This window comes from Cavia porcellus, unplaced genomic scaffold (genome assembly GCF_034190915.1).
Source record: "Cavia porcellus strain 051 isolate PalLab524CR breed Dunkin Hartley unplaced genomic scaffold, mCavPor4.1 scaffold_7, whole genome shotgun sequence".
Lineage (NCBI taxonomy): Eukaryota > Metazoa > Chordata > Mammalia > Rodentia > Caviidae > Cavia > Cavia porcellus.
Window position 1 is genome coordinate 22,927,432 of NW_026947490.1, and position 23,587 is coordinate 22,951,018.

Here is a 23,587-nt window from a genome sequence, read left to right on the forward strand (position 1 = left end):
AAGGGGTGCAGGCCAATGGGCGCGCAGGCTGGCGGCGCCGGGGAATTCCGCCGCCCCGCCCCCGCCCGCCGCCCGCCGGGCTCTGCCGGCGCCCCCCGCAGCCCCGGGCGCCGCGCGTCTTGCCCGGCCCGCGGCCCCGGGCCTGTGCCGCTCGCCCGAGCCGCGGACGTCCATCAGCCTGTGCCGCTGGGCCGCCCGGCGTGCCCGCCTGCGTGCTTCGGTCTGGGCCGGCCTCCGGGCCGCCCGTCCTCACTGGCCGGGCCATGCCGAGTCGCCGCGTCGCCAGACCGCCCGCTGCGCCGGAGCTGGGGGCCCTGGGTGAGCGGAGCGGGCGTTCGGGCGAGAAGTCTGGGGCGAGGCTGGGATGTGGGAGTTCTAGGGGTCCGGGATAGTCTGGGGGCGCCTACAGGAGTCCGGCCATTTCGCGGGGAGAATGTGAGCGTTGCGGGGACACCGTATTGGAGGGGCGGGAGGAGGCAGAGGATGGGGAAGGGTCCGGCCCGTGGTATAGGCGAGGCATCGGGCGGTAGAGTGAGGAGGGGGCGGGGCCTGACTCTGAGGCAGAGAAGGGGGCGGGGCCCCGCTGCCTGAGGCGGAGGAGGCGGGGCCTGGCTCTGGGAAGGAGGAGCGGGAGCCGCTCCGGAGAGGGAGAGGGGCGGGGCCAGGCGCGTAAAAGGAGAGGCGGGGCTCGACTGAGGGGGTGGGGTCTGCCTAAGGATGGGGGAAAAGGGCGGGGCCGAATATAAAGAAGAAAGCAGGCCTCAGGAGGTGTGAGGGGCAGGGCCTGACTGCCGGGAGAAGGAAAAGGGCCCTTTCTGAAAACTGAAGGGCAGGATCTGACTGGAGAATGAGGAAGGCGGGTCTTGTCTCTAGAGGGCAGAGGGGCGGGCTTGACAATGGGAAAGTGTGGGAGTCTAGAGTGGCGCTGGGAGAAGGGGCGGGGGCTTTCCTAACAGGTTGCGACGGAGTCCCTGATGAAGGGTAAGATGAATGGCAGGGGCAGGACTTAGGGATGGAGCCTTGGCTGGACCCTGCCGATAGAATGGGGACGGGGACTGACCACAGTGGTGGGGCTAAAAGAGGACCCAGGTGGGGGACCCGCTGAGACCTGCGTTCCTCTCCAGGGCCCGCTGCTGCCGACCTCGCGCTCCCGCTGGCTGTGTCCAGGACCGCAGGTGAGCAGCCGCGCGGGCTGGGGTCGGGGAGTCCCTGCGGAGACGCCTTTGGGGGATTTCCCGGGAGTCCCCTTCAGTTTTCCTGTGATGGGCTGTGTCCTGCCCTGTCCACTGACACGGTCCCTTAGGCGTCCCACTTCCTGGACAATTAAGAGTTTGACCAGTGCGAGTAACATGGTGCTGGCATCTAAAAGGACTCCCGAGGCACAGCAGAGTAAGTTTGTGACTGCCATCTTGGTCTTTACTGCTGCCATTGCCCTGTCACCCCCTACCCAATATCTGCAAGTCACTTCCCCAATTGGTGCCTCCTCTGTTCTCATCTGTCAGATGGGAATAATATCAGTGCCCTGCTTTACAAGAGAGCCGATCTGCTGTGTTGATACAGGTTAATTCGCAAAGCAGCATCTGGCATCCAGTAGAAACTCCTTAAGCGCTCACTGCTGGTGGTGTGATCTCATGATAATAATAACTGGTACTAGCAAATAACATTAAATCATATTTTTGTTTGGTTTTTGAAACAAGGTCTCATTCCGTAGTCCAAATGGCTTGGAACTCATGTAGCCCAGGAATGGCCCTTCATAGTGCCAGGATCGCAAGCAGACACCACTATGCCCTGCTTAAGTCGGTGGTTCTTTAAAGACCAAACCAAACAAACGAAAAAAGTCGCTCAGGGAATTTATGAAAGCAGACTGTCAGATCCTTCCTACTTCTGGAGTTTCTGATTCAGTCATTGAATTAGACAGGCCCTGAGAATTTGTATTTTTAGAGTTTGCAAGAGATGTTGAGAACTCTTAGTGTGTAAAGAATTCTGAGCAAACTTTGACATGTTTTTTCTCCTAAGTTTGTTTGAATTTGGAAGATAAGGTAAGAGTCTTACTGTTTGTTTGTTTTGAGGCAGGGTCTCAATGTGTAGTATAGACTGGTCTTGAACTCACTATGCAGCCCAGGCTGGCCTCAGACTCTCAGTGATACCCCTGCCTCAGCCTCCTAAGTGCTTTTGTTGTGGTTTGTTTTGAGACATGGCTCTGCTGTGCAGTCTAGGCTGGTCTCAAACTCATGGCGATTCTCCTGCCTCAGCCTCTTGAGTGCTGGGATTATAGGCATGTACCACCACCCCAGGGTTGAGAGTTGTATTGTGATTATTCTGTGACCCCAGTTAGCTGTGTCAGGGATCCTGTCTGGAAGGATAATCTTTGGGTGAATCCCAGAGATGCTGTCTTGGGTCAGTGTGGTGTTGGGGTAGTGTGTGTTTATGGTTCCAACACTCTGGACAGGGTCTTGCTATGTAGCTGAGGCTGGCCTTGAACTCTGGAAGACTGAGGCAGGAGGATCGAAAATTCACGCCCATCCCTGGGCAATTTAGCAATTTAATGTCAAAATAAAAGATTTAAAAAAAGAATTGCACCAAGGATTTAGTTCAGCGGCATAAGTGCCTGTCTTATAAGTACGAGGTCGTGAGTTTGATCCCAGTACAAAAAAAAAAAAAAAAAAAAAAAAGAGTTTTGGGGCTGGGGATTTAGCTCAGCAGCATAAGCACCTGCCTTGCAAGCAGGCGGTCATGAGTTCGATTCCCGGTACCGGTAAAAAAAAAAAGAGTTTAAAAAAAAAAAGAATGGCAATGGAGCTCAGCCCAAAGGCTCTGGGTTCACTCTAGGATGGTGGAGGCGGACAGCTGCTGGCTTGGCCATTGAGGAAGCACTGCAGCTTCCACAATAGGTCGGAAGGTTTGGCGGTGTGGTGACAAGATGGGGAATGGCACTGAGGACAGATGTGACCCAAACACTGGTTCTGGGGAGGGACAAGGCTAAGACTGTGTTCCTGAGGTCAAGAGAGCAAGGTATTTGGTTTCAATGGGAGTAATTCTGATATCATCTATTCACTAAATATTTATTCAACACCTGTTATATACCTGGCCCTCTGCTGGACAGTGCTAATAGGGGCGATAGCAGAGTCAGAGATAGCCCTACCCCTTCCCTATCCTCAGATGGGGAGGCAGATATGTAAACAGTAAACATGGGATTATAAAGCCAAATAGAGGCTATGAAGAAATCTTAGGGTTAGTGATGTTCAATAGTAGGGTGGAGCCAGGCATGGTATACATACCTGCTGTCCCAGCACTCTGGGAGGCTGAAGCAGGATGATTGCAAGTTTGAGCCCAGCCTGGGCAACTTAGTAACTTAGTGAAACCCTGTCTCAGAATAAAAGATAAAATAGAAGAAAGGCCCTCAGTAGTTCAATCCTCAGTAGTTAAAAAAGAAAAATTAGCCACGCTCTATGGAAGGAACATGGAAGTGAGGTCCTGTGTTAAGCAGTTGGCCTGTGTGATCCTGTTTGTTTGTTTGTTTGTTTGTTTGAGACAAGGTCTCACTGTGTAGTTCAGGCTGGCTTTGAACTCACTATGTAGCCCAGGCTCCTCTTGAATGCACGGCGATCTTCTTGCCTTAGCATCTCAAACACTAGGATTACAAGAGTATGCCACCATTCCTGCCACCTGTGATCCTGAATCCTCATGTTAACCCCAGAGTGGCTGCTTAGACTTCATTCCATAGAATAGGCTTGGTAATGCCCAGTGTCACATAATCAGTGTGTAGATACCTGAGATTTAAGCCACCTCTGTGTAACTCTGCACCCCAAGCTCTAAAACTGTGCCTTCTAGCTTACCCATTTTGTAGACAGGCAAATCAAGGCGTGGAAAGGGGAAGAGATAACTCAGTCCCATGAAACATGTCTCCCAATACCTTGTTCCATAGCAGCCAACATTTTGGGGTGCCTAACACCTGCTGGTTCAAAGTCTTCCTGCACACACTAATTTTGAAAAGTATTCAAGCCCAGTGAGGTAGGCATTATTACTGTGCCTCTTTCTTTTTCCCCTTCTTCTTCTACTTCTTCTTCCTCTTCTCCTCCTCCTATTTCTTTTTTATTCTGAGACAGGATTCCTCCTGCCTGACTCTCAGGAGTGCTGGGATTACAAGCATATACACCATGCTCGCTCTGTAACGAAGGCCTGCTGGAATCTTTGTTGTTGTTTTTGAGATAGGGTCTCACTGTGTAGCTGACTAGTCTCCAACTCATTGCAGTCCTCCTACCTCAGCCTCCTGAGTGCTGGGATACAGGTGTGCACTACAAACCCTGGTTTGTTTTGCCCATTTCAGAGAGGACAAGACTAAAGCACACAAAAGGTTTAGTAATGGGCTCAAGGCACACAGCTAGCAAGTAGCAGAGCCAAGATTGGAACGGAGGCCATTGGTCCCAAGACCCAGCACTGCTACTCAAGACTTAACCTCCCTCCGCTCCATGGAGCCTCTGCAGCTACCAAATAGCCCCAGGCAAACTTGTCTTTAGGTCCCCAGGTTCATCCTGCACAGGTGTTTAGCAAGGATTTTCCAAGTCTCTTCCTCTCTTCAGCCTCAGTATCCCCATGTCCTCTAGAGACCTTGGCACCCTGTGACTTTGCAGGTGACATGTGATAGGGGTGCAAGAGACCAGCCTTCCCAGGGACAAAGTTCTGGGCACCAGGAGCCACTCCCTGGGCACAAAGAAGGCAGACCTGGCAGCGGGCAGGTCTCCGAGGTTCAGTCCCCAGCCAGTGGCCTGCACAGCCACGCTGGGTGGGCATGTGTTCAGGCTGTGCTTCCCTGCTGTGTGACCCCTGGGCTCACTGTGTCTCTAGGAGTCCCCTTCCTGCCTGTGCAATGACGGGAGGTTGGTTTCTGTTTCTCCGCAGCCCCTTGGAAGGCCTGCTTCTGCTGGGGGAGGTGACAGAGGACACTGCTGTCGCTCCTCCCTCAGGAAGTAGGGCTGAATGTGGCATTTGGGGTGGGCACCTCCAGCGCCAGGCCAGGGAGCCTCGCACACAGCTCTGGATTCACAAGAGCAGCGCCCTCAGACCTGTGGACAGCAGCCAGGAACCTTGGGGCCTAGTGGGGAGCCCCAAGTCTGTTTAGAATCCAAGGCATCCATTGCTTTTCCTGGCAATAAAACCCTTTGCTTTTCCATGGCACCCACCTCCTGACCCGTGGTGTAAATGTTTTGGGGGGACATTTGATTTAGTTTGAAGATGCCAGGTCCCCAAGGTTAGGGGCTGATGGGACGTGGGGGTGGGAGTAGGTACCCCAGTGCATCACCGCAGGGTTCCCAGGACGGAGGAAGCTGGAACGTTACCAGAGACACGGGGTTGGGCATCTGTCTTGAAAACGCCAAGTCTTGGCCACCTCTGACCTCGCCTTTCTCTTCTCTTCCCTCCACAGATGAACTGGGTGAGTATCTGGGGCACATGTGTGGGGAGGGGCCGAGGGCTCCAGAGGCTGCTGGGGTTGGGGCTGGGGCACCATGTGACTCCTGGGACTGTACTCGCAAGGACCCAGAAGATACTGCGCACCTGTGTTAGTGGCCTTAGTGTTACTGTGACTGTGAGGAGCGCCATTCATACAGCAAGTGTTGGGGAGCCCTCCTGGGGACCAGCACTGTGCTGGGCACTGGGCATCCAGCCACGGGCAGCGGGGGACAGCGACAGAGAAGGGATGAACCCGATGCCTCAGGAGAGGCCACGGCTGTGAAGGGGTGAATGAGAGGCACGTGGCCTGGGGAGACCTGTGTGTCAGCCTTTCAGAGAGCCCACTTCAAGACTGGAAAGATCCTGGGGATTTAGCTTAGTGGCATAAGCACCTGCCTGGAAGTGTGAGGTTATGAGTTCAATTCCCGGTACAAAAAAAAAAAAAAAAGACGGGAAGGATGAGGAGGTGCCAATCTGGGGCGAAGTGGGAAAAGCTGGGAGGAGCAGCTCTGGGGATGTAAGTGACAAGGGTGTGGGGCTTTTTTCAGAGATGGATGGAGTTTGGGGAGGGTGTTGCCATTGACCTCAGGGAGATGGGAGCCCTGGGAGGCTTCTGAGCAGCACTGAGACAGGCCAGGACCAAGCAAAACCCCATGTGTGGGGCAGGTGCAGGGGCAAGGCTGGTCCTTGAGGGATGGAGGGTGATTGGGGGGCAGCAGTGGGGGTGGGGAGAACCGAGGGAAAGGAAGTCTTTTGTTTTTGGAGTCAGGGTCTCACTGTGTGAGGCTGTGCAGGCTGGCTTGGAGCACACTGAATAACTGAGGCAGACTTTGAACTCACTGGGATCCTTCTGCCTCACTCAGCCTCAGGACGTGGCCCCTGCCAGGCTGGGCCAATTTTTAAAATAAAACAAAGAGGAACACATGCTGCATGGATCAGGCTTAGCAGGTGCAGGCTCATGGGCAGTGAAGAGGGCCCTTCCAGATGTGCTACACACAGCACCTGGAATCTAAGCTCTCCAGGCTGGGAGGTGGGGGTCCCAGGGTTGCCCAGTACAAGAACCCTTCCAGCTGGAACAGTAGGACCCGCGGAGCAGCTGTTGTAGGGCCAGCCCCTTCTGTGTCCGGGAGAGGCAGCCCTGTGGGGACTAAGGCAGGAGAATGATATAGCAATCGGGTGATTCCCCAATTTCTGGTTTCAGCCAAGAGAGGTGGAGGTGCCGGCCTGTGCCCGACATGGGGTACGACTTTGTCGCGTTCAGAGCTGTGGCCCCAGTGGCCAAAAGTAGTGCTGGACAGCAGGGGTGCACACCTATAATTGCAGCACACTGCGAGGCTGAGGCAGGAGCGCCATAAATTCAAGCCCAGCCTGGCAATTTAATGAGACCCTCTCGAAATGAAGAACAAAAAAGGCCTGGGGGACCCCGGAGCGGTGGCGCACAACTGTAATCCCAGCACTGGGGAGCTGGGGCAAGCTCAGTGCGAAGGTCCTGGCTCAGCCTCCCCCCCCCCCGACTCCCCGAGGTTCACTCCGGAAGGAAGGGATGGCGTGGAAGGACAGCTGGGGCTCCGCCTTGATTAAGCCCTCTGTCGGGTTTCTCCCGCAGAGATCATCGACGAGTACATAAAGGAGAACGGCTTCGGCCTGGAGGGGGCGCAGTCGGGGCTGGGCGACGGGCCGCGCCTGGTGTCGCGCGGGGCGGCTTCGCTGAGCACGGTCACCCTGGGCCCCGCCGCCCCGCCCCCCGCCACACCCCCGTCCTGGGTCTGCCCACCCAGCCGGCGGCCGCACCTGGTCATCACCGAGCAGCCCAAGCAGCGCGGGATGCGCTTCCGCTACGAGTGCGAGGGCCGCTCCGCCGGCAGCATCCTGGGCGAGAGCAGCACGGAGGCGAGCAAGACACTGCCTGCCATCGAGGTGAGCCGCGCGCGGCCAGGGGGTGGTCGCGCTGCCCTCGCTGTGGGGGAGGGGCAGGGGTTGGAGCACCTGGTCCCAGTCCAGGCTGGCATTCAAAGAAAGCCCTCTTCCCCCAAACCGTGAGACCCTGCGGTGGCCCACGCCTGTTTATCCTAGCAATCCTGAGGCTGACACAGGAGGATCTCCGTGAGTGAGTGACATTTTGGCCTCCTAGTTTACAAAAGAGCTTGGAAGAATCAGGTACTTGGGTTCAAGTCCAGCTTCTGTCATTCTACTAGTCGCACAGCCTGGGCTGGTTTCTGGGTCTCTCTGTGTCTGTTTTTTTCCTCTTCCAAATGGATGGTAGAGCCGGGCGTGGTGGCTCATGCCTGTAATCCTAGCATTCGGGAGGCTGAGGCAGTAATATCATTGGGAGTTCAAGACCAGCCTGGGCTACAAAGTGAGCTCAAGGCCAGCCTGAACTGCATAGCGAGACCCTGTCTCAGACAAAAAAACCCCCACACAAATGGATGGTAGTACTAACCACCTTGGTTTATCAGGGAGGACTGCGTGAGTTATACACCAAGAGCCTCTTCCATAGCCTGGCCATTCCTGGTCAGAGTCTGACCTGTAGCTGTGCCCGAAGCTGGGTGAGCGGAGGTGCAGGTTGCCTACTGCACCCGTTAGCGTGGCCAGGAGCTGGGGTTAAACTCCACCATCTACACTGCAGCGCCCAAGTGTGTGCAGGCTGTGCAGAGACTAGAAGTGAGGCTGTTCCCTAGGCACCGAGGTGGCGGGGACTCTAGGGTAAGCCCAGAACACGGAAAGACAGAACCAGGCATCATCATTATACTTGCTTGCTTTCTCCTTCCTTTCTCTTTCTGTTTTTTCGCAGACTGGGGATGAAACACATACATGGTGGGCCTCGTGCATAGACTGGTCAAGGGCTCTGGGATGCCCCGCTCTTGTTTTAAAGTGTTGAATCATTTTGCATCATGTTGCTGTGTAGTCCAGGCTGGCCTTGTACTTGTAGCAATCCTCTTGCCTCAGTCTCTGGACTGGTGGGACTCTAGGTGTCTACCATCACCCCAGAATGAGACAGAAATTTAACATTCAGACAGTGGTGTTAATTAATGAGTGTCTATGCTAATCCCCCCCACCCTAAATAGCCTTGAAGGCTATTGCTTCTTTTGTTGTCTTGTTTAACACCCAGTCCTGGATCCTAGGATCACATACAGCAGGTTTGGTTTTGTTTTCTTTAGTCTGGGTGTCACCGTGTATTCTAGGCTGGCCTTGAACTCACTTTGTAGCCCAGGCTGGCCTTGAACTCAAGGTGATCCTCTTGCCTCAGCCTCCCCAGTGCTAGGATTACAGAGGTACACAACCATACCCAACTAAGTGCAGCATTTAGCTGTCAGGTCTTAGGCATCTCTGAGCCTGAATGGGCCTTCATTCAGTCTGTCTTCCTGTCTCCGACCTGGACATTGTGGGGAACACCGTGGAATGTCCCACACTCTGTGTCTGTCATCAGATCAGATCAGATCAGATCTGATCAGGGAGTGCATTTGGGGGACAGATGTCCCAGGAAGCAGGCTGTGTTCTTTGCATGTCACATCACAGAACAGGGACACTACTTTGTCCCCATTTGGGTGATGGTGAGTGGGGTCCTTTGCTTGCATTGGTCTCGGAAGTCTTTCCACGCTAGGGACGAGGCTGTCCCTTGGTAGTATTTCCTCGCTTTCCTGATCTCTGCCAGCCCGGGGGTTATTCTTGCCTAGCGTTGGCTTCAGTTCCACATGGTTAGGACTATAAATCCCCAACAAGAGGGAGTGGGCTCATCTCCAAGTCTGTGTTTGTGGTGTTTATCTCCCTCATTCCAAGGAGGAAACTGAGGCTCAGGGAGGCTGTGTCAGGGCCAATTTCTTCGACTCCCATTTTGGTGTGGTGACCAATACCCATGCGACGCAGGAACTCGCCAAGGCTGGAGGAGGTGCTCAGTTGGTGGCCCTTGGTGGAGCCTGGACTTAGTGCCACACATGGCTGGCTTAGCTGTGGTGCCACATGACAGCTTTGAGTTGAGAAACTTTCTGTCCCAGGGACCCCATCAGTCTTGAGGCCACTGACTCTGAGCTTGCCGAATCCCCTAAAATTAAGGAGTAGTTTTAACCCTGACACATTTATGACATTATTGCCTACCTTACAGTCACCCTGCAAATCCATAATGCCACACACACCAGGTGTGGTGGGCATACCTGTAATCCCAGCACTTGGGAAGCTGAAGCAGGAGGATTGCTGCGAGTTCAAAGCCAGCTTCAATTTCATCGGTGGGACCCTCTTTCAAAAAAACGAATACAGAAAAATTTTTAAAAAGCTACATTGTGGGGCCTGGGGATTTAGCTCAGCAGCATAAGCACCTGCCTTATAAGCAGGCAGTTGTGAGTTCAATCCTTGGTACCAATAAAAAGGAAAAAAACAACAAAAAAAACTACATTACCCTATAAAGGAAGAATAAAGAGCTGGAAATGGTGGCACACACCTGTATTTGTAGCACTCTAAGAGGCTGGGGCAGGAGGATGGCAAGCTTAAGCGAATCTGGGGGAATTTGGCAACCGGCTAGACCCCAGTGCCTCAAAATATAAAAAGGGCTGGGGTGTAGCTCAGTGTAAAGGCCCTGTGTTCAATCCCAGTACTGAAAACAATCCAAACATAAAAGTATTACTACAGCATCGGTAAGCACATTTACTCCTGTGTGTAAGGGCACAGGCACAGCCCTGGGAAGCCCCATGAAGGCAGCAGTTGTTTGGGATCCTCTGAGATCCATCACTAACGAGACCCAGCCTTGCGTCCCTGGTAACCTAAGGCTACTGCAGAGGGCTGCTGTGCTGAGGGCTTTCCCACGGTGGCAGGCCATCCTTGGTCTACTGACATGATGGTGGCAGACTTTGGCAATTCAGGGTATCCTGATGTGGGGGAACCTATAATCCTAACTTTCCGGGAGGCTGAGGCAGGAGGGTTGCAGGTTCCAGCTCACCCTGAGCAATTTAGCCAGGTCTTATCTCAAAAGAGTAAAATAAATTTAGGAATATAGCTTAGTAGAAAGACCCTGGGTTCAATTTCCACTACAAAAACATTTTTTTAAAAAAAGTAAAACAGCTCAGTTCCAGGCTGTGATCATTTTGAACAGGGTTGTTGCTCACGCAGGTGCCTGGCAGCACTTGCAGAAGACGTGAGAGTCCTGAGAGGGTGTGCGGAGCTGTCCCCGCCACAGAACCACAGAACCACAGAACCACAGAACCACAGAACCGCGCCTGGGGTCCTGTCTGCTGCCTGCTGTGGGTCCCCAGCACGGAGACCGCCGGTCACCGCAGTGTCCCATCCGGCCGCTAGAGGGCAGCACGCCCCCTTTGGTTCCCTTAGTTTTAGTTCCTAGATTTGGACTTCAGAAGCTCAAAGCTAGCTTCAGGGGGTCTTTGATGCTTGCAGGACTCAGCTGGTGACCTCGAGTTGCTAATTGGCTGGCGGAGTGTGTCACTGACCACAGGGACGGCTGCTGTAGACTGTCACCTATGGCTGCTTAGCAAGAGGCCCAGCACTGGTTGCCATAATTTGCATGCTAGTGATAAACACAAAAAATACGTTCAGGGTAGAGAACTGGTGCAGATAAATAGCACATCTTGTTCCTTGCTTTTTTTTTGAAACAGGGGCTCGCTGTGTAGTCCAGGCTGGCCTTGAACTCGTGGTGATCCTCCTGCCTCAGCCTCGTATTCCTTTTTAATTCTTTTTTTCCTTCCCTCTGCCCCCCCCACCACCAGAACTCTTCCCATCTCTGCAGAGTCTGTTTCTCTTTATTTTTTTTTCAAGGAGGAAGGTTTATTTTGGCTCACAGTTTGTAAAGGTACTTTATTTATTCTTTAAAGCTGAATGTAGTGGTGCCTGTCTGTCCAGTAGGCTGAGGCAGGAAGATTGCTGTGAGTGTGGGCTACACAGTGAATTGAAGGCCAGCCTGAACTATGTAGTGAAACCCTGACTAAAAAAAAAAATATTATGCTCTGGTATTTGATATTTAAGTTTGTGTGTCTGATTTTTTTCCTTTAACATTATGGTCTCCAGGTGCATTCATTTTCCTGCAAGTGATTCAAGTTTATCTTTCTTTCTTTTTTTGGGGGGTACCAAGGATCGAACTCACAACCTTGCGTTTGCCAGGCAGGCGCTTATGCCACCGAGCTAAGCCCCTGCTCCTATCGTCCTTTTTAAAATTTGTCTTTATGCCAGAGTACTACTCCAAGGTATAGAGGGACCAGTTTTCTCCAGCCACTCATCTGCTGATAGGAATATAGGCCACATGCAAGATTTAGCTACTGTAGTGTACTTTAAAGAAAAAGAATCTGAAAATCTGGAGTCTTTGAAATTTTCAGTTTTCTCTTTTTCACGATGGGGCTCATGGCCTCAAACTCCTGGGTTCAGACGAGCCTCCTAAGTGGCAGGGACTGCAGGCTTCACACAGCTGCCTTTTCTCTCCTCGTTTAGTCGAATTTCCTTGTTATTTTGAGACAGGGTGGTGCTATGTAGCCTAGGCTGGCCTTAAATTCATGGTGATCCTCCTGCCTCAGCCTCCAGACTGCTGGGATTACAGGGATTCACTGTCACACCCAGCAGTTTAGTTGAAACTCGATTGCTCACATTTTAAGGGTACAGCTGCAGGAGTCTTCACATCCGTATACATAGCACAACCATCACCCCAGTTGAAATCCATTATGATCAGTAAAATCTTTATTTTGTTTTTTTAGACAGTCTCATCAGGTAGCCCAGGCTAGCACCTCTAACTCAGGGCCACTCTCCTGCCTCTGCCTCTTGAGTGTCGGGATTACAGGAGTGCAGCACCACGCCCGGCTGTAAAATCTCTTACCCTAGTGTGATGCCGGCTTCTCACTGACTTTCATGGCTCACGTATCACCACCCGGCCCTGCACTTGGGCTCACCTAGGGGCCTTGCAGGTCGGAGTCAGGTGGAGCTGAGTGAGGAGTGATGCTGTGGGTCCCCAGCATGTCCTGCTGCAGGTGCAGCCTGGCCCTTCAGAACTCTGTGATCTACAGCAGAGTGCAGTGGCGCCCACACCTGGAAGCCCAGCACTCGGGAGGCTGAGGCAGGAGGATCGCCGTGAATTCAAAGCTGGCCTGAACTACGAAGTGAGACAGTGTCTCAAAAAGCAAAACAAAACAAAAATCTTCAGGCTCTGGGTATAAGATGACAGCTCTGAGTTTAGACTTGGGTCCCATTGCTAAGACATCTGATGACACATCTGGAGAAATCTCACACCCAGTTCACGGCTGGTCCCTAGCACTGCGGGTGATACACTGAATCTGTAGCAAGGCACCGTACCCACTGTGGGTGCATCTGAGCTGGGAAGTGTAGGGGTGCATAAGGTCCCTCTCTATGTGTGTTTTTTTCCCCAGGGAATTAGTAAATTATCTGTGTGTGAAGCTGGGAAGCTGCCTGTATCCAGTTTTCTTAGTTTGACCACAGAAAACACCTGAGAACCCGGTGTAGTGGTGCACCCCTGTAATCCAGCACTCTGGGAGGCTGAGGAAGGAGGCCTGCAGGGTCTAGCCCAGCCTGTGCAACTCAGCTACTCAGCAATTCCCTGTCTCCAAATAATACATTTAAAAAAGACTGGCCAGCAGCTTAGCGGTGAGGCCTTGGGTTCAGCCCCGGGTAGGTACATAGATAGTGACATCAGTGGGGCCAGTAGCACATCCCCGGGACTTCCCAGGTTGCTGAGTGGGGACCAGAAGTCAGCTCCCCTCCCTGGTCTCGCCTGGGGCGGGGGCGGCCGATCCCCCTCCCCGGGGTGGGCTGCCAGGGGGGCCCCCCACTAGTGCCTGTCTTCCTGCAGCTTCGGGACTGTGGCGGGCTGCGGGAGGTGGAGGTGACCGCATGCCTGGTGTGGAAGGACTGGCCCCACCGTGTGCACCCGCACAGCCTTGTGGGAAAGGACTGCGCAGACGGCGTCTGCAGGGTGCGGCTGCGGCCCCACGTCAGCCCCCGGCACAGGTACCCACCCTGCCAGGACCCCGATGGGGAGAGAGCACGCAGGGGAGCCCGGGCAGGGCAGGCGGGCTAGAGCCTCTTTGCACCTGCTCGATAGGGAAACTGAGGCTGGGGTTCTGCACTGTGCACGGTCGCACGTACTGTTTCTGCCCGTGCTGTAGAGGGGGACGCGGAAGCTCTGAGGTTGGGGAGCACAGGCGGTTGGTTGATGGCAGAGTTGGGATTTGACTCCACACTCCATGTAACTGCAAGCCCTGTTCCTTGTCTCGCTTTAAAATTTACGCATTTCCAGTAACATTGAAAGATTTTCAATTTTAGTGAAATATTACCCTTTACTAGGATTTGAAGATTCAGCCGGGTGTGGTGGTGCACGGCTAGAATCCTAGCGTTCGGGAGGCTGAGGCAGGAGAATTACTGTGAGTTTGAGGCAGCCTGGAGTACATAGCAAGACCCTGTCTCAGGAAGGGCAAAAAACAAAGCAAAACAAAACAACAGACGTTCATAATGGAAATCTTTGGTACTTTAGCTTCCAGTGCCTTTTCCTGGAAACAGCTAAAGATGTGCCTTGGAGCCAGGCATGGGGGCTGTAGTGCCAGCATTCTGGAGGCTGAGGCAGGAAGATCACAAATTGCAGGCCAGCTTGGATTGCATACTGAGACCCTGTCTTGAAAAAAGAGAAAGAAAGGAAGGAAGGAAGGAAGGAAGGAAAGAAGGAAGGAAGGGGGAGAGAGAGAGAGAGAGAGAGAGAGAGAGAGAGAGAGAGAGAGAGAGAGAAAGAAAGAGAGAGAAAGAAAAAGAAAAAGAGAGAGAGAGAGAGAGAAAGAAAGAAAGAGTGGGGATACAGCTCAGGGGCATAGTACCTGCCTGGCAAGCGCAAGGTCCTGATTTGATCCCCAGTACCCTCTGCATATGCAAGTACATGGTATACTCACCTCATAAATAGTAATTGACATTTGTACCTTGTTTTGTTTTGACTTTTGTGGGTCTGAGATGGAACCCAAAGCCTTGTGCATATCATGCCACTTTTCTACTACTGAGTCATGTCCACAGGCTCTGCTCTTTGTGTTTGCATCACAGTCATCTTGGACATCATTCCCTATTAGTATGTGTACAATTGTCCCGTTATTCTTCTTGACTGTATAATATTCCACGGTGTGGACTTACACAGTTAATTAAGTCTTCTGTTAATGGGCCCCTATGATGGTTCCAGTTGCTTGTTGTTCCATGACTAATAGTGCTGCTATGAGCAGCTTTACATATATGTTATTTTTTCTCTATGGTCAGTTCTTTAAAAAATGAAATTGTTGGGTGTAAACTGATATATGCATGCTTTTAATGATTTATTAATGTGCAGAAAATGCAGGGATTTTCTGTCTTCTATTCTCTGCAGTATCTCAGAGCCCGTTCCAGTGCTTGGCTGATAGGCAATGCCCAGAAATTATTTTTGGCACTGTGTCACACAGTTGATAGCCCCCAGCTGCAGGAGGGTACCTTATTCTCCACAATCTCACCAGCTTAGGCTGTCACAAAATGCTTCCATCTTGCTGCTTTTTGTTTGGTTTTGTTTTTGCAGAGTAGAAATCAAGCCAAGCAGCACTCTACCATTCAGCTACCTCCCAACCTTTTTCACTTTATCTTGAGATGGAGTCTTGCTAAACTGTCCAGGCTGGCCTCAAATTTACAGTGATCCTCCTCTCAAGTAGCTGGGATTACAGGCATATATGCCTTGCACGTGGCTCCATCTTTGCTGCTTTGATGAGTGCAAGGACAGAAATTTCACTGGTGGTTATTTTATTTTATTTTATTTTTTGTCTTTTTCGTTTTTATCTGTACCAGGGATCGAATTCATGACCGCACACTTGCAAGGCAGGCGCTTATGCCGCTGAGCTAAATCCCCAGCCCCGTTATTTTTGTTTTTGAGACATGGTTTACTATACAACCCTGGCTGTCCTTGAACTTATTTTGTAGCCCAGGCTGACCTGGAATTTGCAGAGATCCTCCCGCCTTAGCCTCCCAAGTGTAAGGATTACAGGCAGGTGCCACCACGCCCAGCCTTGTGGTGTTTAATTTGAAGTTTACCTCTCTGAATGAGGCTTATGTTTGCATGTAGGAAAGGTAAGGCAGTTTCCCAGGTCTCCTCAACACACCTGGAGGGCATAGCGCCTAGCTCAGCAGCATAGCGCCTGCCTGGCAAGCACAAGATCATGAGTTCGATCATGATACAAATAAATAAAAGAATCCGTGACACCTAGCAGTCATGGTGAGCACACCTGTGATCCAGCACTCAGGAGGCTGAGGCAGGAGGATCAAAGTTTGAGTGTAGCCTGGGCTGCTTAGTGATTAGCAAGACTCTGTCTCAAAATAAGAAATATTTTAAGGGGCTGTTTGTGTAGCTCAGTGCAGTGGCGCTGGCCTCAAGCCCTAGGACTGGGGCGGGGGGAGTGACAGAGCAAGGGGAATAGAATAGAAAAGGCCCTGCCCTGCTCCGGGCACCCCAAGCAGGGGCCCCCGCTGCACCTCACGACTGCACCTGTCGGCCCACAGCTTTAACAACCTAGGCATCCAGTGTGTGCGGAAGAAGGAGATCGAGGCCGCCATTGAGCGCAAGATCCAGCTGGGCATTGACCCCTACAATGGTGAGCCCAGCGCCCACTGGCCTCGCCCCCGCCCCGCCTGGCTGGGCTGCACCTGCACTTGGCCCCCTGTCCATCCCTTCCTGTTCCCGTCCGCCACCCAGCCTCCCTGTCCCCACAGCCGGCTCCCTGAAGAACCATCAGGAGGTGGATATGAACGTCGTGAGGATCTGCTTCCAGGCCTCCTATCGGGACCATCAGGGACACACACGCAGGATGGACCCTGTGCTCTCTGAGCCAGTCTATGACAAGAGTGAGTGGAGGGAGCCCTGGGTGCTAGCAGTCCTGGCTGCGGTGTCAGAAGCTCCCCCATAAACAAGGACTTCTTATTTTTATTTGCCTCACTCACTGCATCTGTGTACAATGATTCAGCTCTTCCACTGTATCGAGGCTCTGATGCTTCTGTGATTTTTGTGGACTTTTCCCTCATGGGCACAAGATTACTGCCACAGCTCCAGACATCCTGTTTGTGTTCAAGGCCTGAGATAGGCAGTGCCATCTTGTATGGTTGTGTACATAATACACTTTGCATTTCTGGGGATCAGCATTTACTATGGAATTGATGAAAGTAGGACTTCCGAGCTTCTCTTAGCATGATAGAATATATCACCTATATACTTACACCAGGCAGTTCCAGATAAAAGACATCATAAACAATAATTCCCTTCCTTTTACAGAAAAAAATGAAAAATATACCTTCCCCAGAATCCCCTTGATATACAACTACGTACATCTCACTGACCAAGGCCAGGAGCTCTGGGATCAGTACTATTTAGACTTCACTATTCCAGGAAGCAGTACAGACATGGTAGAGGGGGTGAGGAATAGCTGTTGGGTCTCAGCACCCTACACCAACTGCCACAGACATCAGAATGAGGGGGGCGGAAGCTGAATGCGGGGTTTCATAGATGCAAGTAAGAGCACTGAGATAGCTGAAGGGAAAAAGCAGCAGTAACATTTATTTTCCGTTCACTAAAAAGAGTCAAGAAGTGGCGTGGTGCTTCAGGTCTGGCTGCATCCGGGGTGTTGGGATGAATGTGTCATTATGGACCAGCATCCTGTCAGCTGTGCTTCCTCCATGTTCTGGTTTGGTTTGGTTTTGAGTTTTTTGAGACAGGATCTTGCTGTGTAATATAATTCAAGCCAGTCTTGAACTCTGTAGCACATGCTAGCCTCAAACTCAATAGCAATCCTGCCTCAGCCTCCTAAGTAGTAGAATCACAGGCATATGCCACCACCCTTGGCTTTTCCTCCTTGTTAAGAGTCATCTTGCAAGGGGCTGGGGATTTAGTTCAGCGGCATAAGCGCCTGCCTTGCAAGCAGGCAGTTGTGAGGTCGATCCCTGGTACCGATAAAAAGGAAAAAGACAAAAAAAAAAAAAAAAAAAGAGTCATCTTGCAGTGCCATTGTAGGTGTCTATGTTACCCGCTTGGCATCTGTGGCTCCCAAAGACAGCTGCTTTTAGCCTCTCTTTTTGTTTAGAGTCTCAGGTCTGTCTCTCATTGGTCCGAGTTTGGTTATTTGTTCCTCTTTGATCAACCAGCCGTGGCCAGAGGGAGATGGATGCTCTGATTGGCTAGATTGGGGCACATAATCTGCTGAGTTGGGGCTGGTCCCTCCCATTGCTGCCAAGACTGCCAGATGGGGAAAGAAGTATCCACTGTGCATGGTCCTGAACCTGCTCCAGGGACCTCCACAGCCTGCTCCCCATCCTGGCCCCATTACCTCTGAGTGTGGAGGTCCCCTTGGGATGGACACACCGTTGGACCTCAGCACCAAGGATGCGCTGCCTCCTGCTTCCCCCATGATCACCAGGGTTTGATGACTGAATCCTTGATTTTCTTCGTATTCCTCTGCCTGTCACTCCTCCTCAGAGTCCACAAACACATCGGAGCTGCGAATTTGCCGAATCAACAAGGAGAGCGGGCCATGCACAGGTGGCGAGGAGCTCTACTTGCTATGCGACAAAGTGCAGAAAGGTGAGGGGCGCGACGGTACTGGGTGACAGGGCAGTGGGGCTGCAGCACCCAGAGCCCTGGCTCTGGGGACAGACCCAAGTGGGCAGTTGGAAACCAGGCATAGCAGCTGTGCACACTTGTAATTCCAGCACTCAAGAGGCTGAGGCAGAAGAGTTGCTGTGAGTTTGAGGCCAGTGTGGGCTACGTAGCAAGATGCTGTCTCGACACAAAATAAAACTGAACAACTCAAGAAAAACAAAAAAGAAGCAGGCGGCTGGTTCCCAGGCCCACTTGTGCCAGCATGGAGAGCTGTCTGGGCCAGTGCTGGGGAAGACATACAGATAGTTCCCACTTGGAGTTATCCAGGTGCCGCTTCCCAGCTCTGTGATGGTGCTGCTCGAGCAGTATCCATTCAGGGGGAACCTCTTGCTGGGTTAGTAAGTTGCCCAGACAGAGCTCAAACTTGTGATCCTCCCGCCTCAGCCTCCCAAGGTACTAGCATGGCAGGCGTGACACCCAGCTAGAAACTGGGTATGGTGGCTTTTGATATTTGGTACTGTCTCATGAAGCCGGGCAGTCACAGAGAGCCACGGTGCCCAGTCATCTTGAAATCACGAAACCACGAGGAGAAATAGCCGACGTGTCACACACAGCGTGCTGTGTTGTGAAGCAGTGATGTTGGGCAGCTTAGGTGCAGTAAATGCATTTCTGACCTGATTGTATGTCAGCTAATGGTATTTTAGCAGGCTATAACCTCATCATTAGGGAGGGAGCATCTGTACATAGATGTGTGGAATAGTTGGGTGTACTGGTGCACATCTGTAATCACAATACTTTCGGTGGTTGACACAGGAGGATCACAAGTTCAAGTCCAGCCTGGACAATTTAGCAAGACCCTGCCTCAAAATTAAAAACATAAAAAAGCCCTGGGGATGCAGCTCAGAGGCTGGGCCCTGGGTTCACTTCTCAGGACTGCAAAAAAAAAAAAAAAAAAAGGAAAAAAGAGAAACATTCAGTGCCCGGCTTGCTATAGGTCCTCCGTGGAAGCTGGAGGCTGCCGGTCTTCAGGGATCTTAGGGTTGATCTGGGGGAGGCCAAGCAGGCAGGTCTCCGTGGGCCTGATGTCGTGGCTCTGCCGCTGCCCCTGCTGTCCCGCAGAGGACATATCGGTGGTGTTCAGCACAGCTTCCTGGGAAGGCCGGGCTGACTTCTCCCAGGCCGACGTGCACCGGCAGATCGCCATCGTCTTCAAGACGCCACCCTACGAGGACCTGGAGATCCTGGAACCTGTGACTGTCAACGTCTTCCTGCAAAGGCTCACAGATGGGGTTTGCAGCGAGCCGCTGCCTTTCACCTACCTGCCCCGGGACCATGGTAACCTTGGCTGCCAGAGGCCAGGCCTTGGGCTGTGCTTGGGACAGGCGGAGGGAAAGTCAGGCTCGAGCTCCCTGGACTGGGGCTTCCCAGCCTCAGCCTCCTGTGCCAGGCAGACATAGTGCCTGCTTGCAGGTGTTGGGAAGCAGCTGCTCCTGCCTGGCCTGGCATAGGGTGGTGCTGGGAATCCAGTGGTAATAAGATAGCTCCCAGCCTTGCCCTCAGGAGGTTCACCAAGATGACCAGAATGGACAGGACTAGAATGGAGATGTTCAAGGGACCTGATGGGAAGGCTTCATGGATGGGGAGCTGCTGAACTGAGGACAGGAAGATGACTGAGCCAGTCTTCCAGGGCAGTGATGGGTCAGGGAAGAGTGTTTTATGCAGCTGGGGAGTGCAAAGGTCCTGAGGTAGGACCGCACCTGCAGGGTTCTAGGAACAACAAAGAGGCCAGGGTGGCTGAAAGAAATATGGACATTTATTTGCATTGGTTTTTCAAGAGCTAGCTCAGCTATCTCCTAGTCTCTATGGTTGGTTATCGGTTAGTTACTGTTACTGATGGATCACTGCTTGTATGCCCCGCATTCCTGAACAGACACCTATGGAGTGGACAAGAAGCGGAAACGAGGGATGCCTGATGTCCTTGGGGAGCTGAACAGTTCTGGTGTGTTCCCCTCCCCCCTTTTCACCCATTCCCAGGTCCCTGGGAGGGGGTGGCCACCCTCCAACCCCACCCTGTGAAGGCGTCCTCATCTCTATCCTGCCTTCCCTCAGACCCCCATGGCATTGAGAGCAAACGGCGGAAGAAGAAGCCAGTCTTCCTGGACCACTTCCTGCCCAGCCACAGCTCAGGTGGGTCCTGGCTCCCTGCAAGCTCCTGCCTCTGCTTTTCTAGCAGCTTCTCGCGGGCCAGTGATTCAGCACTTAGCCAGCACCCTGGAGTAGACAGAACAAGGGCTCTGGAGACTGAATGGAGTCTTGGCCTCCGCTGGGCTATTTACTTCCTGTGTGATCTTTGTCTGCTCGCTCCATCTCTCTGGTCCTCCAGGGCTCCTCTGAAAACTCATAGCACCGATTCCCTGGGTCTTAACAGTTTATGTTAGCCAAGAGCCACGTTGCTCTGAATATTCCTGGTCTTGTAGATCTTGGAAGTTAACAGAGTCAGGTCTGGTTAAGTCCTTGGTTAGGAGATCCCTGTGGCTAGAGACATAAAAAATGTGGTTGAAGCATATTTTCTTCTACAGACAGTGTGTGATGGGCACGGAAGTGCTCTTAGTCTGCAGTCACCCTACCAGTCCTTACATCTTAAAAGTGAAACAGCTGCGGCCCAGAGAGGTGAGGTCACTTGTCCCAGGTCATAGCACAGCCGGGACTGGGCTCATAGATGAGCAGTGATGTCTGTGAGGCAGGTGGCAGGGAGAATGACACACAGGTGGCTGGAGCCAGCCCCGACTGTTACGTCAGCGCTGGTCCTGGTTCCCGTCCCCATCACCTGCAGGCCTGCTGTGGTGCTGGGTTGGTCACTTCTCCCAGCTCCACGCTTAACTGGCTGCCCTCTGAAAAAGCCTCTCTACCCGCTGACCCCAGCTCCAAGAAAGCTGTTTCCTGCCAGGCCTGGTGTGGCGTATTCTGGGAGGCTGAGACAGAAGGAGCCTAAGTTTCGAGCTTAGGTTGGGCACCTTAGCAATTTAGAACTGCTCTAAAAAATAAAAAGTGTTGGGATGTAACTCAGTGGAGTTCAATCCCTAGTGTGGTACTGCAAAAAACAAACAAACAAAAACCCAAACCAAACTGCAAACAAAAAATAAAACAGCAAAAAAAGCTATCCCAATACCATCAAGGCCAGGGCACCTACCACATGTGGTACCAGGAGTCCATCCTCTTCTACCTGGTAACCCGAGCCCAATAGCCCCGCCCCTAGCAACCACCAATCCTAGTTCACTCTACCAGCCTCCCACCCAATCCCCACAGCTCCCTACCCCATCTTCCTTTTCTCAGTCCTAAGCCCCCCACCTTCTTGGGTCACAGCCTTAGTAGCAAAAACAGTGTAATGGTGAGACACATGGCTTCTGGAATCAGTTGGTTTCAACTCTGGTCAATTTAGCAGTCATGTGACCTGTGTGAGACATTTCTTCAATCTGTCAGACGGAGACTTAATGTCTTAGGTCCATGGTGGTATTTAGTAAGATTATGTTACACAGTATAGTGGCTGGTACTGAGTTCATGCCTTAAGATTAAGAACTTGCCAGAAATCAGGAATGCCACCTTCATTTGTTAGGATCTTTTTTAGATGCATTTGACGGCAAATCCCACAGTAACACAACAGAACCTTATTTTTCCTCAAAAACACAATCCAAAGGTAAATGTTCCAGGGATGGCCTGGTGGCTGCATGATCATAACACACCCATGCTCCTGCCAATTGCAATGTGCAGTTTCCACTTCATGGTCCAAGCTGGCTGATGTGGCTCCAGCCATCATGTCCATCATAGTCCAGGTAGAACTTGGTCACGTGATCATATGCTACAAGGGAAGCTGAGAATTCCAGTAGCCCTGTGGTTTTTTTTTTTCCCCCTAGAGACAAAGTATAATCAGCATTGCTAATGTTTGTCTTGTTTGAAAAAAGAAGAAAAGCAGTTTGGGAGTGTTGTTTAGTTGCTACCATGACTAGGGCAGTGGGGTCAATACTCAGCCTGGGTAGTGTGTAGCTCTCTTGTTTTTTTTTTTGTCTTTTTCGTTTTTATCGGTACCAGGGATCGAACTCAGGACTGCTTGCTTGCAAGGCAGGTGCTTATGCCACTGAGCTCTCTTGTTTTTTGAGACAGGGTCTGGCTTTGTAGCCCAGGCTGGACTTGAACTCGAAAAGACTGTTCTGCCTCAGCCTGCTAAGTGTACCATCATGCCTGGCTGCTCTCTTATAATGACGTTTGTTCTACCTTCCAGTTTGGGGATTGAGGACTTTCTCATGATACGGAAATTTCATTTCGTGGGTTCTCTATACTTAGGAAGGGGCCTCCTCTTTTTCTTCCATCTTGGAAAAAACATAGCAAAAACGTAAATTCAGTCCTGGTGCCACAGTTGGCCAGCAGTGTGACTTTCAGTTATTTTTCCTGTTTGCTTCTTTTTCCCCTTTGCAGGGTTTGATCCAGGGCCTCGAGCACGCTAGGCAAGCGCTCTCCCACTGAACAACATCCCCAGCATTTATTTATGTATTTATATATTTATTTATGCAGTGGTGGGATTGAACTCAGTGTTTTGCACGGTAGCTACATCCTCAAAGGTCTTGCTAAATCCTAAATTGCCCAGGCTGGGCTGAAACTTGCAATCCTCATGCCTCAGCCTCTCCAGTAGTGACTAGGATTTCAGGTGTGCATTACTTGAGGCCAGCACAGTTTGCTGATTACATGAAGATGATGATCAGCCACCCCACGACCCGGGATGGGGCACCTCCAGTGGCCCCCAAACAAGCCTCACCTTTCTCCTACTAGGCGCGTTCCTGCCGCAGTCAGCCTTGCTGGCCGACACAGACTTCTTCCCTGGCACCGTGTCCCTGCCCGGCCTCGAGCCCCCCGGTGCACCTGAGCTCCTGGACGATGGCTTTGCCTACGACCCCACGGCGCCCTCGCTCTTCACCATGCTGGACCTGTTGCCCCCGCCGCCGCCGCTCGCCAGCGCTGTCCCTGGCGGTGGGGGTGCGGGCCCGGCGGTCGGGGAGCCCCCTGGCCCCGAGCCGCTGACGCTGGACTCATACGCAGCCTCGGGCTCCGCGGACGGCGGCACCGCCAGCCTCGTGGGCAGCAACATGTTCCCCAACCAGTACCGCGAGGCGGCCTTCGGGGGCGGCCTGCTGTCCCCAGGGCCCGAGGCCACGTAGCTCCAGAACACTGCGGGGGGTCGGGAGGCTGGCGGGCCAGGTAACCCCATCCTCGGGCTCACAATGGTTAACTCCCGACCCCGCGCCCTATCGGACATCTGCAGGCCTGGGGAGAAGCGCGGGGCCACGGCTTCCCCTGGAGCCGGGTTTTCAGATCGGAAAAAGGAATCGGGGGAGGAAAAGAAGCGCCTTTTCTGGCCGTCGGAGAGAAGATTAGAAGTATTGTGCAACCTGCGGGTTGTTTGCAGTCTTCCCAATAAAAATTAATTTTTAAGCTTTGGGGTGCCTCGTCTTTCCGGCTAGGAAGCACCCCAGCCTCTGCTCCGCCCTCTCCACGTGTCCCCACCCATCAGCTAAG

General features: G+C 52.4%; 1 protein-coding gene across 4 annotated transcripts; it reads left to right on the forward strand.

Annotated features, from left to right (window-relative positions):
* Positions 1-23,508, forward strand: Relb (RELB proto-oncogene, NF-kB subunit). 4 transcript variants are annotated; one of them, XM_063252857.1, is made up of 12 exons: positions 1-318; positions 1,125-1,175; positions 5,305-5,431; positions 7,055-7,365; positions 13,238-13,395; positions 15,937-16,028; positions 16,147-16,278; positions 17,900-18,004; positions 19,142-19,357; positions 19,953-20,021; positions 20,132-20,209; positions 22,844-23,508. In XM_063252857.1, exons 1-12 carry the CDS (start codon positions 16-18, stop codon positions 23,227-23,229), a joined length of 2,028 nt encoding a protein of 675 aa, XP_063108927.1. In that variant the 5' UTR covers positions 1-15; the 3' UTR covers positions 23,230-23,508. The 4 variants fall into 4 exon arrangements, with proteins under 4 accessions (XP_063108927.1, XP_063108930.1, XP_063108928.1 ...); XM_063252858.1 differs by lacking the exon at positions 1-318 and adding an exon at positions 833-856; XM_063252860.1 differs by lacking the exon at positions 5,305-5,431 and having other exon boundaries at positions 71-318.
* Positions 23,509-23,587: the final 79 nt, after the last annotated feature.

Coding starts and splice junctions, on each gene's coding strand:
- Relb (XM_063252857.1), top strand. CDS start 16: ATGGGCGCGCAGGCTGGCGGCGCCGGGGAATTCCGCCGCCCCGCCCCC. Junction 16,029..16,146: donor GGGCATTGACCCCTACAATG/GTGAGCCCAGCG, acceptor CTGTCCCCACAG/CCGGCTCCCTGAAGAACCAT. Junction 16,279..17,899: donor TGAGCCAGTCTATGACAAGA/GTGAGTGGAGGG, acceptor ACTCCTCCTCAG/AGTCCACAAACACATCGGAG.